Source organism: Salmo trutta, chromosome 27 (genome assembly GCF_901001165.1).
Source record: "Salmo trutta chromosome 27, fSalTru1.1, whole genome shotgun sequence".
NCBI lineage: Eukaryota > Metazoa > Chordata > Actinopteri > Salmoniformes > Salmonidae > Salmo > Salmo trutta.
The window spans coordinates 30,520,558-30,536,434 of NC_042983.1; the positions used below are offsets into that span (position 1 = coordinate 30,520,558).

Consider the following 15,877-nt stretch of genomic DNA (forward strand, 5'->3'; position numbering starts at 1 on the left):
AAACCACCTGCTTTACATTGCACTCCATGAGGAGCCTGCCTGTTACGCAAATGCAGTAAGAAGCCAAGGTAAGTTGCTAGCTAGCATTAAACTTATCTTATAAAAAACAATCAATCAATCGTAATCACTAGTTAACTACACATGGTTGATGATATTACTAGTTTATCTAGCCTGTCCTGCGTTGCATATAATCACTTAGGTACACGTTGCTCCAACCATAAACATCAATGCCTTTCTTAAAATCAATACACAAGTATATATTTTTAAACCTGCATATTTAGTTAATATTGCCTGCTAACATGAATTTCTTTTAACTAGGGAAAATGTGTCACCTCTGCAACAGAGTCAGGGTATATGCAGCAGTTTGGGCCGCCTGGCTCGTTGCGAACTAATTTGCCAGAATTTTACGTAATTATGACATAACATTGAAGGTTGTGCAATGTAACAGGAATATTTAGACTTAGGGATGCCACCCGTTAGATAAAATACAGAACGGTTCCGTATTTCACTGACAGGAAAAACGTTTTGTTTTCGAGATGATAGTTTCCGGATTCGACCATATTAATGACCTAAGGCTCGTATTTCTGTGTGTTTATTATGTTATAATTAAGTCTATGATTTAATAGAGCAGTCTGACTGAGCGATGGTAGGCACCAGCAGGCTCGTAAGCATTCATTCAAAACAGCACTTTCGTGCGTTTTGCCAGCAGCCCATCGCAATTCTTCAAGCATTGTGCTGTTTATGACTTCAAGCCTGTCAACTCCCAAGATTAGGCTGGTGTAACCGATGTGAAATGGCTAGCTAGTTAGCGGGTGCGCGCTAATAGCGTTTCAAATGTCACTCGCTCTGAGACTTGGAGTAGTTGTTTCCCTTGCTCTACATGGGTAACGCTGCTTCGAGGGTGGCTGTTGTCGATGTGTTTCTGGTTCGAGCCCAGGTAGGAGTGAGGAGAGGGACGGAAGCTATACTGCTACACTGGCAATACTAAAGTGCCTATAAGAACATCCAATAGTCAAAGGTATATGAAGTACAAATGGTATAGAGAGAAATAGTCCTATAATTCCTACAATAACCTCAACCGAAAACTTCTTACCTGGGAATATTAAAGACTCATGTTAAAAGGAACCACCAGCTTTCATATGTTCTCATGTTCTGAGCAAGGAACTTAAACGTTAGCTTTTTTACATGGCACATATTGCACTTTGACTTTCTTCTCCAACACTTTGTTTTTGCATTATTTAAACCAAATTGAACATGTTTCATTATTTATTTGAGGCGAAATGGATTTTATTGATGTATTATATTAAGTTAAAATAAGTGTTCATTCAGTATTGTTGTAATTGTCATTATTACAACAAAAAAATAAAAAAAAAATTATATATTTTTTTCAAAACGGCCGATTTATCGGTATCGGCTTTTTTGGCCATCCAATAATCGGTATCGGCGTTGAAAAATCATAAATCGGTCGACCTCTACTTGTGTCATCGGCAAACTTGGTGTTGGAGTCGTGCAAGGCCACGCAGTCATGGGTGAACAGGGAGTACAGGAGGGGACTAAGCACGCACCCCTGAAGGGCCCCCGTGTTGAGGATCAGCTTGGCAGATGTGTTGTTGCTAGTGATGCACCGATATGACATTTTTGGTTGACACTGATATCTGATATTTTCCTTGGCCCCCCTAAAAAACCTGATACTGATAACCGACATTATGCACTAGAATGCCTTTTAAGCATTCTAGTACAGTTAAATAGTTAACACACACACATGGACGAAGCGGTGAAAGACACTGCTTCTCAGTGCAAGAGGCGGCACAAGAGGTAGTCCCTGGTTCGAATCCAGGCCGTGATTGGGAGTCCCATAGGGCGGCGCACAATTGGCCCAGTGTCCTCAGGGCCGTCATTGTAAATAAGAATTTTTTCTTAACTGACTTGCCTAGTTAAATAAAGGTTAAATAAATAAATACCTCCACTCCCGCACCTTGTTGACAAAACTGGCTGCAGAAGCAAATTATGGGAATATGAGGGCCAGACCACCTAAACTACTAAGCAAAAGGTGTTGCGAAGCAGTGCAAGGGAGCTTGCATTGTAACATTGTTATTCTACTAAATTTGAATGATTTTTGACTGACAATGACATGAACATACATGTCAAAGAAGGATTTTTAAACCTTGAGACAATTGTGACATGGATTGTGTACGTGTGCCATTCAGAAGGTGAATTGGCAAGACAAAATATTGAAGTGCCTTTGAACAGGGTATGGTAATAGGTGCTGGTTTGTGTCAAGAACGGAATGCTCCACCACCCACAGTGAGACCCCCCCCCCCGATGTTACACGCTCTACTTACTTTGTGCATGGTGCGCTGCTTGGTCTCAGGACTGTCCCCTTTAGACGAGGACGACTGCTGTCTCAGACGGTTGCCGCCACTGGGCCCCCAGTCGGGGGATGATGACATCATGCTGCCACTGGAGGGCCGCGGCCCGGGGTAGGCTGTCTGGAGCATGTTGGGCGGTGTCCTGCCCCTGGTGACGGGCGGAGGGGGCTGGTCTATCCTGCGCTGGGGGCCGGCGCTGTTCTGCCGCGGCACGTTGGGCTGGTGCTCCCCGAGGGATAGCTGGCGGCGGGTGGTGAACTCACTGCTGCTGCCTCCTCCACTACCGACCGCCACCCCCTGGGTGAGGAAGACCCCCGGATGCTTGGGGGTGTCCTCTGTGTTGTTGCCCTGAGAGCTGACGGAGCTGTGGCCATCGGAGCCCGAGTCGGCCAGGGGACCCCGCGGGGACACGCTCATGGTCATCCCTGTGGCCATCTGGTAAACAGGGTTCTGGAAGGAGAGGGGGGCCAGGAGCTGGGTGGGCCTCCCTGGGGTGCTGCTTTCTGTGCTGGGGGTGGTGGGTGTCTGGCCCGTCCTCCTTAGAGTGGGCCCGGGGCCAGCGGTGGGGACGATGCCCTGCGGGGTGCGGGCGGCCCAACCCCCAGGCCCAGGGGTGACGGGGGACTGGCTGTCGTTGAAGAGCATGTCGCTGGGGGAGCCAGGGCCGGGGCCAGGGGTACTCTCCAGGCTGCGGCTGTCCTGCAGGTCCACCATGGACAGACTCTTGCTGCTGTTGGGGAGCTGCACCTCCGCCTCGTTGGCCTCCGAGTAGCTGGAGCTTCTGGCTGGAGACTGCTGGATGCCAGAGTTCCTCGTCACAAAGAATATATCCTTGTTCTCTGGGGTTGGCGATGGCAGCCTCGTAAAATCCACCAACCTGCACCAAGACAACGGCATCAAATGAGAGAAATGTTGTTGTAGACCAGAGATACTGTAAAGATAATATCCTTGTGGTTTTCAAAGTACTGTTAAAAAATCGTATGAATTGTAAAATCAACATCTATTAAAAGGCCCAGTACAGTCAAAATTCTGTTTTCTAGTGTTTTATATCATATGTGACTCATTTCAGGAAGCTAGGCATATGTCACGCACCACTACTTCACAGGAGAGGCATTTGAACGTAAACATTTGAAAGCGTGAACTTTCATGTACCTTAATAACACCATCTGTGCCATCTGTAAATACGAATACAATTGTTAAATTACGAGCCTAGTCAGTCAATTTTTTATTTAACCTTTATTTAACTAGGCAAGTCAGTTAAGAACAAATTCTTATTTACAATGACGGCTTACGCCGGCCAAACCCGGACGATGCTGGGCCAATTGTGCGCCGCCCTATGGGACTTCCAATCCCGGCCGGTTGTGATACAGCCTGGAATCGAACCAGGGTCTGTAGTGACGCCTCTAGCACTGAGATGCAGTGCCTTAGACCGCTGTGCCAGACAGGAACCTTCCCACTAGCCATGATTGGCTGAGATAATGGATAGGCTGGACATGCCGAGAGATTAGTTCGGATTGGTCTGCCATGTAGCACGCTTCTGTCTATAACAAGGGTGGGCAATTCCAGTCCTCGAGGGCCTGATTGGTGTCACAGTTTTGCCCCAGCTAACACACCTGACTCCAATTAATCACCTAATCATGATCTTCAGTTTAGAATGCAATTTGATAAATCAGCTGTGTTTGCTAGGGATGGAGAAAAAGTGTGACACCAATCAGGTGCTCGGGGACTGGAGTTGCCCACCACTGGTCTATAACATGAGCTGCTCAGTATGTGGCGGTTATCCTTTCTAATGCGGCTTTTTGAAAGATATCATTAAGAACTGCAAAAAACCCCTGTCTCCGGGTTACATCCTCAATACTAAGTGCAACCATGGCATCCGAGAAAGAGCGGGAGAAGCATGTATATGGGTAAGAGAGTCTAACTAGCTACATTTTCAGATATTAGACGTTTCTAATTTTTTCAGAAAGTAATTTTCATTGCAAGTTAAAGTGTACTGTTAGCTAGATAGCTAATGTTAGCTCGCTAGCTAGCTAATATTATTCGTATCTCAGAGCCATTTGCATTGCTAGTTAGAGCCTGATGTTAGCTAGCTAGCTAACATTGAACCTAGTTGGTTAGCTTTAGCTACCTGTATATTCATGCAGGGTAGTAACGTTATGAGGTAATAACATTATGAGCTAGCTACATGTCACAATCACAACCATAGGTTAGCTAACGTTAAGTTAACTAGAACTAAAACATTGTTTAGAAAGTTGCTTTTAGTTGACTGGTTTGCCAGATTGACATATACTGAATTATTTTTTAAACGGATCGGTTTATTGGTGTTATAATACACCAGTTATGCTATTTTGGACTACGTTTTTGTGTTTATACTTTTTCATAACGACAGGTTTGATGTCAGACGACAATAGAATGTTTATGATGTCACTACGACAACTGTATACAGACATGTTGATAGACGTAGTATAACCTCTTCGTGCTAGGGGGCGGTATTTTCACGTCCGGATGAAAAGCGTGTCCAAAGTAAACTGCCTGCTACTCAGGCCCAGAAGCTAGGATATACATATAATTGGTAGATTTGGATAAACACTCTAAAGCTTCTAAAACTGTTAAGATTATGTATGTGAGTACAACAGAACTTATTTGTCAGGCGAAACCCCGAGGACAAACCATCCAGGAACATTTTTTGTTGTTGAGGTGACTGTGTTTTCAATTGGTTTTCTATGTGAATCTAGATTTATGAGGCGTCTGGTTGCAGTTCATATGGCTTCCACTAGATGTCGACAGTCTTTATAAATTGGTTGACGTTTTTCCTTTGAGAAAAGAAGAAGTAGCCATTTCCTTTCTGGGTGTATAGCCAAGTGGACTGTTTTGTTTGGGGCGCGTGACCTGAAGCTCGCTCCACTTTCATTTTATCCGCTATTGAACGCAGTTTATCCCGTCTTAAATTTTATCGATTATTTACGTTTTAAAATACCTAAAGTTGGATTAGGAAAGTTGTTTGAAATGTTTGGACAGAGTTTACAGGTAACTTATTAGATATTTTGTAGTCATGTTAGGCGAGTTGGAGCCGGTGTTTTTCCTGAATCGAACGCGCCAAATAAATTGACATCTTGGAGATATAACGACGGAATTAATCGAACAAAAGGACCATTTGTGATGTTTATGGGACATATTGGAGTGCCAACAGAAGAAGCTCTTCAAAGGTAGGGCATGAATTACATAGTTATTTCTGAGTTTTGTGTCGCGCCTGGCGGGTTGAAATATGATTGTCATGTGTTTGTTTGATGGGGTGCTGTCCTCAGATATTCGCATGGTTTGCTTTCGCCGTAAAGCCTTTTTGAAATCTGACACGGTGGCTGGATTAACAAGAAGTTAAGCTTTAATTTGGTGTATTGCACTTGTGATTGTATGGAAGTGAAATATTTCAAATCATTTTTTTTCAATTTCACGCTCTGCAATTTCACCGGATGTTGTCGAAACATTCCGCTAGCGGAACCCCCAGCCGTAACAGGATAAACCAGTCTTTATCTTGAAATCTTTGGTTGTTTAGTACACTACCGTACTAAGGCTTAAGAGGGTGTGAACTATGCTGAATGGGTGTAGACAAAGAAGAGCTCTCCAGTAGGTGTACAAAAACATTCAAGGGCCATTTTCTCAAAAGTGGGGTTACAAGTTTATTAACTTTCAAAGCAGAATTACCTTTCCCATTATTCCTCCATTTCCTAGCTCTGAGTCTCTGCTTTTATCTAATGTAAAAAACACAATTTCTAATTTTGCTACATGAGACCGAATCGAGCCGGCCGGTCACATATGTACAACAGCTTATGAAACTGACACTGTAAAAGTATTAAAATTTGCATCATTGGCGGGAGTTGTCTATCCATTGTGACATCCCCATGCGGGAAATTTGTTAATAGACTAATAACAAAGAGTGTTCCAAACCACTCTGCCAATAACAGCTAGTTTTCGGTTTTCCCCTTCCCACTACCAGACTAAAGGTTGATCGATTATGATTTTTCAACGCCAATACCGATACCGATTATTGGAGGACCAAAAAAACCCGATACCGATTAATCGGCCGTTTAAATTTTTTTTTGTAATAATGACAATTACAACAATACTGAATGAACACTTTTATTTTAACTTAATATATCAATCAAATCAATTTAGCCTCAAATAAATAATGAAAAATGTTCATTTCGTTTAAATAATGCAAAAACAAAGTGTTGGAGAAGAAAGTCAAAGTGCAATATGTGCCATGTAAAAAAGCTAACGTTTAAGTTCCTTGCTCAGAACATGAGAACATATGAAAGCTGGTGGTTCCTTTTAACATGAGTCTTTAATATTCCCAGGTAAGAAGTTTTAGGTTGAGGTTATTGTAGGAGTTATAGGACTATTTCTCTCTATACCATTTGTATTTCATATACCTTGACTATTGGATGTTCTTATAGGCACTTTAGTATTGCCTGTGTAACAGTATAGCTTCCATCCCTCTCCTCGCCCCTACCTGGGCTCGAACCAGGAACACATCGACAACAGCCACCCTCGAAGCATCATTACGCATCGCTCCACAAAAGCCGCGGCCCTTGCAGAGCAAGCGGAACAACTACTCTAGGTCTCAGAGCGAGTGACGTTTGAAACGCTATTAGCGCGCACCCCGCTAACTAGCTAGCCATTTCACATCGGTTACACCAGCCTAATCTCAGGAGTTGATAGGCTTGAAGTCATAAACAGTGCAATGCTTGAAGCATTGCGAAGAGCTGCTGGCAAACGCACAAAAGTGCTGTCTGAATGAATGCTTACGAGCCTGCTGGTGCCTACCACCGCTCAGTCAGACTGCTCTATCAAATATCAAATCATAGACTTAATTATAACATAATAACACACAGAAATACGAGCCTTAGATCATTAATATGGTCAAATCCGGAAACTATAATTTGGAAAATAAAACGTTTATTCCTTCAGTGTAATACGGAACCGTTCCATATTTTATCCAACGGGTGGCATATATCTACATTTTCCTGTTACATTGTACAATCTTCAATGTTATGTCATAATTCTGGCAAATTAGTTCGCAACGAGCCAGGTGGCCCAAAGTGTTGCATATACCCGACTCTGCGTGCAATGAACGCAAGAGAAGTGACACAATTTCCCTAGTTTAATATTGCCTGCTAACATGAATTTATTTTAACTAAATACGCAGGTTTAAAAATATATACAGTGAGAGAAAAAAGTATTTGATCCCCTGCTGATTTTGTACGTTTGCCCACTGACAAAGAAATTATCAGTCTATAGTTTTAATGGTAGGTTTATTTGAACAGTGAAAAACAGAATAACAACAAAAAAATCCAGAAAAATGCATGTCAGAAATGTTATAAATTGATTTTAATTTTAATGAGGGAAATAAGTATTTGACCCCCTCTCAATCAGAAAGATTTCTGGCTCCCTGGTGTCTTTTATACAGGTAACGAGCTGAGATTAGGAGCACACTCATAAGGGGAGTGCTCCTAATCTCAGGGTGTTACCTGTATAAAAGATACCTGTCCACGGAAGCAATCAATCAATCAGATTCCAAACTCTCCACCATGGCCAAGACCAAAGAGCTCTCCAAGGATGTCAGGGACAAGATTGTAGACCTACACAAGGCTGGAATGGGCTACAAGACCATCACCAAGCAGCTTGGTGAGAAGGTGACAACAGTTGGTGCGATTACTCGCAAATGGAAGAGACACAAAAGAACTGTCAATCTCCCTCGGCCTGGGGCTCCATGCAAGATCTCACCTCGTGGAGTTGCAATGATCATGAGAACGGTGAGGCATCAGCCCAGAACTACACGGGGGGATCTTGTCAATGATCTCAAGGCAGCTGGGACCATAGTCACCAAGAAAACAATTGGTAACACACTAAGCCGTGAAGGACTGAAATCCTGCAGCGCCCGCAAGGTCCCCCTGCTCAAGAAAGCACATATACATGCCCGTCTGAAGTTTGCCAATGAAAATCTGAATGACTCAGAGGACAACTCGGTGAAAGTGTTGTGGTCAGATGAGACCAAAATGGAGCTCTTTGGCATCAGCTCAACTCGCCGTGTTTGGAGGAGGAGGAATGCTGCCTATGACCCCAAGAAGACCATCCCCACCGTCAAACATGGAGGTGGAAACATTATGCTTTGGGGGTGTTTTTCTGCTAAGGGGACAGGACACCTTCACCGCATCAAAGGGACGATGGACGGGGCCATGTACCGTCAAATCTTGGGTGAGAACCTCCTTCCCTCAGCCAGGGCATTGAAAATGGGTCGTGGATGGGTATTCCAGCATGACAATGACCCAAAACACACGGCCAAGGCAACAAAGGAGTGGCTCAAGAAGAAGCACATTAAGGTCCTGGAGTGGCCTAGCCAGTCTCCAGACCTTAATCCCATAGAAAATCTGTGGAGGGAGCTGAAGGTTCGAGTTGCCAAACGTCAGCCTCGAAACCTTAATGACTTGGAGAAGATCTGCAAAGAGGAGTGGGACAAAATCCCTCCGGAGATGTGTGCAAACCTGGTGGCCAACTACAAGAAACGTCTGACCTCTGTGATTGCCAACAAGGGTTTTGCCACCAAGTACTAAGTCATGTTTTGCAGAGGGGTCAAATACTTATTTCCCTCATTAAAATGCAAATCATTTTATAACATTTTTGACATGCGTTTTTCTGGATTTTTTTTGTTATTCTGTCTCTCACTGTTCAAATAAACCTACTATTAAAATTATAGACTGATCATTTCTTTGTATGTGGGCAAACGTACAAAATCAGCAGGGGATCAAATACTTTTTTCCCCCACTGTACTTCTGTGTATTGATTTTAAGAAAGGCATTGATGTTTATGGTTAGGTACATTCATGCAACGATTGTGCTTTTTTCACAAATGCGCTTTTGTTAAATCATCCCCCGTTTGGCGAAGTTGGCTGTCTTTGTTAGGAAGAAACAGTCTTCACAGTTCGCAACGAGCCAGGCGGCCCAAACTGCTGCATATACCCTGACTCTGTTGCACAGAACGCAAGAGAAGTGACACAATTTCCCTAGTTAAAAGAAATTCATGTTAGCAGGCAATATTAACTAAATATGCAGGTTTAGAAAAATATACTTGTGTATTGATTTGAAGAACGGCGTTGACGTTTATGGTTAGGTACACATTGGTGCAACAACAGTGCTTTTTTCACAAAAGCGCTTGTTAAATCACCCGTTTGGCAAAGTAGGCTATGATTCAATGATAAATTAACAGGCACCGCATCGATTATATGCAACGCAAAAATGCCGATTACCGATTGTTATGAAAACTCGAAATCGGCCCTAATTAATCGGCCATTCCGATTAATCGGTCGACCTCTATACCAGACAGTTCATGCAAAAATCTTTCTTGAGAAAGAGTTTTTTGCCAATTTGAATGGAAACGTTTTACAGTAAGGTACTTAATTGTTACCCAGAAATTACTTGATAGCAATATAAAAACGACTGCATTGGGCCTTTAAGTTAAATGTTGAAATGCTGATCATGTAAACTCCCACATAGATCTCCAGATCTCTGCAGATTGTGTGTCATACGAAGCATAAATAACACTATCTTATTAGAATTCTGTGGTCCCCTTACCCAGAGAGCTCGCTGTCCACGACTATCTTGTGAAGAGGTAGGCCGGTGGAGAGGCTGCAGCTTGCCAATGGGAGGGGGAGGGGAGGAGAGCCCATGCCATCTGTGGGGGTGGACACCTGGACCCCAGATGGGTTGGTCAGCGCAGAGTTCACGTCCCGCAGTATACGGGCCAGGGGACCCAGCTTAGAGGCTGTGCTCTGCAGGAGACAAAATAATAATGTACACTAATATCTCTCATGCATATGTCTCATGCAATTCCTATGAACAAATTATTTTGTAACGTGTCATTTTCACATATAAAATTGTTATGTCCACTTTTGTCAAGCCCATAGAAAAGGACTAGTATCCGGTAGCTTGGTCACTGAAAGTAGTGCATAGTGAGAGTGTGACATTGGAAAGTAAATCCCAGTAGTGTGGCGTAATCCTTGTACCTGATCCAGCTGAGAGACGTCCTCGGCCAGCAGAGAGTGCAGGGATGAGAGCTCGCGGCCCAGGTCGATGTAACCCTCGAACCCTGCCGTGTTGGAGATTGTCTCTGGGTTGGAGATCTCCAGCAGGAAGCGCTGCATGTTGGTCCATTCGTGCTCCAGGAAGTGGTTCATAAAGGACATGTACTCCTCCTTGTTACCAAACCTGGACAGATAAAGAAACAAAAACAGAAGGAATGATGCGGTTTTCAACAGACAAACATACACCAACATGCATATTTTATAGATGTGCACTAGTGGTGTGCGGGTCACCCGCAATTGCTAATAACCCATCTGCAACCGCTCATTTAAACTCAGCAAAAAAAGAAACGTCCCTTTTTCAGGACCCTGTCTTTCAAAGATAATTCGTAAAAATCCAAATAACTTCACAGATCTTCATTGTAAAGGGTTTAAACACTGTTTCCCATGCTTGTTCAATGAACCACAACAATTCATGAACATGCACCTGTGGAACCGTTGTTAAGACACTAACAGCTTACAGACGGTAGGCAATTAAGGTCACAGTTATAAAAACGTAGGACACTAAAGAGGCCTTTCTACTGACTCTGAAAAACACCAAAAGAAAGATGCCCAAGGTCTCTGCTCATCTGCGTGAATGTGCCTTAGGCATGCTGCAAGGAGGTATGAGGACTGCAGATGTGGCCAGGGCAATAAATTACAATGTCCGTACTGTGAGACGCCTAAGACAGCGCTACATAGAGACAGGATGTACAGCTCATCGTCCTCGCAGTGGAAGACCACGTGTAACAACACCTGCACAGGATCGGTATATCCGAACATCACACCAGCGGGACAGGTACAGGATGGCAACAACAACTGCCCGAGTTACACCAGGAACGCACAATCCTTCCATCAGTGCTCAGACTGTCCGCAATAGGCTGAGAGAGGCTGGACTGAGGGCTTGTGGGCCTGTTGTAAGGCAGGTCCTCAGACATCACCGGCAACAACGTTGCCTATGGGCACAAACCCACCGTCGCTGGACCAGACAGGACTGGCAAAAAGTGCTCTTCACTGACGAGTCATGGTTTTGTCTCACCAGGGAGGGGTGATGGTCGGATTCGTGTTTATCGTCGAAGGAATGAGCTTTACACCAAGGCCTGTACTCTGGAGCAGGATCAATTTGGAGGTGGAGGGTCCGTCATGGTCTGGGGCGGTGTGTCACAGCATCATCGCACTGAGCTTGTTGTCATTGCAGGCAATCTCAACGCTGTGCATTACAGGGAAGACATCCTCCTCCCTCATGTGGTACCCTTCCTGCAGGCTCATCCTGACATGACCCTCCAGCATGACAATGCCACCAGCCGTACTGCTCGTTCTGTGCGTGATTTCCTGCAAGACAGGAATGTCAGTGTTCTGCCATGGCCAGCAAAGAGCCCCGATCTCAATCCCATTGAGCACGTCTGGGACCTGTTGGATCGGAGGGTGAGGGCTAGGGCCATTCCCCCCAGAAATGTCCGGGAACTTGCAGGTGCCTTGGTGGAAGAGTGGGGTAACATCTCACAGCAAGAACTGGCAAATCTGGTGCAGTCCATGAGGAGGAGATGCACTGTAGTACTTAATGCAGCTGGTGGCCACACCAGATACTTATTGTTACTTTTGATTTTGATCCCCCCTTTGTTCAGAGACACATTATTCCATTTATGTTAGTCACATGTCTGTGGAACTTGTTCAGTTTATGTCTCAGTTGTTGAATCTTGTTATGTTCTTACAAATATTTACACATATTAAGTTTGCTGAAAATAAATGCAGTTGACAGTGAGAGGACGTTTCTTTTTTTGCTGAGTTTATATGTGATAAAGTGAAAATATGAGGCCCCTAACCAGCTAATGTAGAAAATTCACTATAGGCTACCGTCGGAGACGACCAAACAATTTTTTGACAGGGGGTGCAGGATTTTTTTGCGCCTGACTTAGATACGTTTCTGCTTATAATTTCTGCTCATAATTTGTTAGTCAACTTGTCTATAATTAGATACAAGCAGCATTTCCTCCGTCAGAGAATCTTCTCTTCTGTAATATTATTACCGCTATGAGAAAGGTTATAGACCTACAGTCAGTGTCCAGATTTCAGTTTCCATTTAACCCATCTGAACAGTAGGCTTCAGTTCCCTTGACGTGCCATAGGCCTATTTGAAGTCCCCGACTTGGCGCGATCAAATTTGTGTAGCGCCTCACAATCATCACACCAAATCTTTCCCAAACATGACTTTTCTGGCCCCTCCCTTCTCTTTATTTTCAACTCTCCATTCACAGCTTTTCTCTTATTGAATTAAACTCTGACATTGTCCTTTTTGTCTCCGTGGATCAACAATAACTGTTTCTGCCCATTCCCAAAAGCATTTGGTTACTGCCGTGTAGGCTCTTTGGAGCGCGTACAATTAGGCCCTAAAGTTAGGCTTACTCACTAATGCCAGATAGCATTAAAATTATGAAAGAAAAACATCAATGTAGCCTATAGATATAAATTGCACAAGAATGATAGATACATTTATGCATTTATTAAGGTATTGTTTTCTCTTTATTCAACCTGCCCACCACCCACCCGCTCTTCACCCACACAATATTTAAACCAGCCTGCCCTGCAGACATAACCGCGGGGACTGTGGGTTATACGTCAACCTGTGCATCACTAACACACTAGTACACACACCCACACTTACTTGGTGAAGTTGGCGAGGTTCTGCGTGACCTTGGCGATGAGCGTGAGGGTGCGAGCGGTGCGGTCGTCGGGATACTCCTGCATCAGGTTGAAAAGTGACGGGGACATAACGGCTGGACACAGGAAGCGCAGGAACAGAGAGGCACTGATCAGACGCTCGCTGATGTCCGGCCGGCCCCGACTGCTGCACTGCTGCCTCCACGAGGCGAACACCTCCTTCAGCTCCCGTGGAAAAACACTGCATGGAAACATTGACAGGTACAGTCATTTTAATGTAATTTGCACAATTCAAGCCTTCATTAGATGATGGTGAAAGCTCGGTAATAGAATATGAGTGCTAATGCTAGCTACTTCTATTGGCAGAGAGGGGGAGGGATGTGTGTTTATTTACCGGTAGGAGTCGATGATCTTGCAGAAGGCCAGCTCACAGCACATCTTCAGATTGCTCTGGTTCTCAGGGAGGTCTCCTGAGGAACACTTCCCTGGGTCCACCTCGCAGTTCTCGTCTGACTCGTACAGGGCTTTGATGAACTCTCCTGGGAGAGGGAGGGAGAACAGCACACAGGCCTGATGTCACTACTCTGACTAGGACCACAATCTCCATTACAGTACATGTAGGCCTACAGTTATGAAGTGATTTTAGAGGCAAAAGAAATTCAATTCAGATTCAATTTCTTTTGGCACTAAAATCATACAGTTCTGCTAGTTGGCACACGCTAATGTCATGCACACTGATTGAAAACACACTTATTGTACTAGGTAAGGAAACTGCTGCAGTTATTTGCTATGACTGTTTATGGACTATTGGATTATTATAATGTGGTGTGTTAAATAGCCTGTGGCGCATGACAAAACATGGTAAAAAAACAACACTGTTCCCTTTGTTGAATTGAGTCCACGGACATCAGATGACAGATTCAAATCTCCACCCCGCAGCTAGATTGATGAATCATTTTCTCACTGATTGTCTTTCACCAAAGTTGTACATTGCTAGACAGCTAGCGAAAGAGCCCCGAGTTCTGACATTATTTTATTCCCTTTTCATTATCTTTGGTGACATACTTTTAAGAGGGCCAGTCAACCATCAAGGACAGACCAACGTTCTGAATCATTCAACACGGCTTCAAACAAAGCAGTGGTGAAAAGTACTTAAGAAAAAATACTTTAAAGTACTACTTAAGTAGTTTTTGGGGGTATCTGTATTTTACTATTTCTATATTTGACAACTTTTACTTTACTACATTCCTAAAGAAAATAATGTACTTTTTACTCCATACATTTCCCCTGAAACCCAAAAGTACTCGTTACATTTTGAATGCTTAGCAGGACAGAAAAAAGTCAAATTTACACACTTATCAAGTGAACAACCCTGGTCATCTCTACTGCCTCTGATCTGACGGACTCACTAAACACAAATGCTTCATTTGTAAATGATGTCTGTGTTGTAGGCTATCCGTAAATTTAAAAAACAAGAGAATTGTGCCATCTGGTTTAAAATAATATACTTATAATACTTAAGTATATTTTAGCAATTACATTTACTTTTGATACTTAAGTGTATTTAAAACTAAATACTTTTAGACTTTTTTGCTGGGTGACTTTCACATTTGCTTGAGTCGTTTTCTATTAAGGTATCTTTACTTTTACTGGATACTTTTTCCACCACTGAAACAGTCACTTTCCAGAAAAACAATGAATAATTGATCTGAATAGTCACTTAAAAATGTACTGTGTGTGGAGAGTACAGGGAGTTTTTCTGAAGGCCAGATACTAGCCAGAAGTATGATACTTAATGAAGAACACACAGGCCTATTCCATGTGTTCATGGCTCCTCTTATCTTAAAATACATTTGCTCTCTGCTGTAATAGTAGCACTATCCCTTTTAGCGTGTCTGGATGTCACCTACCTAGTGCGTCCTGCAGGTACTTCTGCCCCACCAGTTTAAGGTACTCCTCAATGGCTTTGGTGGCCAGTGTGTTCTCCCTGAAGATTAGGTGCTCGTTCTCCCCACAGCGATCCACTTCTGACATCATCAGGTCAGTCAGGAAGTCCTGAAAGCAAAATAGAACTGTGAGGCCTTGATCCAATACTTTGAAAATAAATCTCCGCCCTTCCTTCCTTGTAGTGATCTCACCCCATTGGCTTGGTAGGCTAACAGCAAGGTTTCCACAACATACTGTAGCTTTCACCAATCCTATCATGTCACCATAATTCTCAGAAGGGAGGGAGGAAGGAAGCATGCCTTTTTTAAGTATTGGAAGGTGTCCCCTCGCCCCATATTCACCGCCAAGAACATACAAATACAACTGATAATAAGGTGAGTGAATGGGCACCGTTTGGGCAAAAACTGGTTGAATCAACATCGTTTCCACATAATTTCAACCCCAAAAAATATATGTGGTGATGTTGAATCAAAATGGAAAACTGATTGGATTTGAAAAAAGTCACCAACGTAAGGAGATTTCATATTTTCTTTCACCAAACTTTTAACCTAAATCCAATGACATGGTGACATGTTCTGTTGAATTCACGTTAGTTGACAACTCAACCAAATGCAAATCAAAACTAGACGTTGAACTGACATCTGTGCCCAGTGGGCAGGCAGAGGCTGATCAGAGCTGCATCATGGAACCAGGCAACCAGCCTGGTTCTGGGAACAGATCTAGATAGTGTGTATTGCAAGCAAATGAGCCTATCAATGTGATCTGAAAAGCAGCGCATGAACAGTCTCTA

General features: G+C 43.5%; 1 protein-coding gene across 4 annotated transcripts in view; it reads right to left on the reverse strand.

The window, feature by feature from the left end:
- Positions 1-15,877, reverse strand: part of dab2ipa (DAB2 interacting protein a) — a 128,244-nt gene that overhangs the window by 12,697 nt on the left and 99,670 nt on the right. For all 4 annotated transcript variants that reach the window (XM_029717778.1, XM_029717779.1, XM_029717780.1 and 1 more), the window contains 6 exons: positions 15,051-15,195; positions 13,535-13,679; positions 13,145-13,381; positions 10,429-10,630; positions 9,998-10,194; positions 2,343-3,246 (listed from right to left, as the gene is read on the reverse strand). In XM_029717778.1, coding sequence (XP_029573638.1) covers positions 2,343-3,246; positions 9,998-10,194; positions 10,429-10,630; positions 13,145-13,381; positions 13,535-13,679; positions 15,051-15,195 — 1,830 coding nt within the window. The remainder of the gene's footprint in view (positions 1-2,342; positions 3,247-9,997; positions 10,195-10,428; positions 10,631-13,144; positions 13,382-13,534; positions 13,680-15,050; positions 15,196-15,877) is intronic.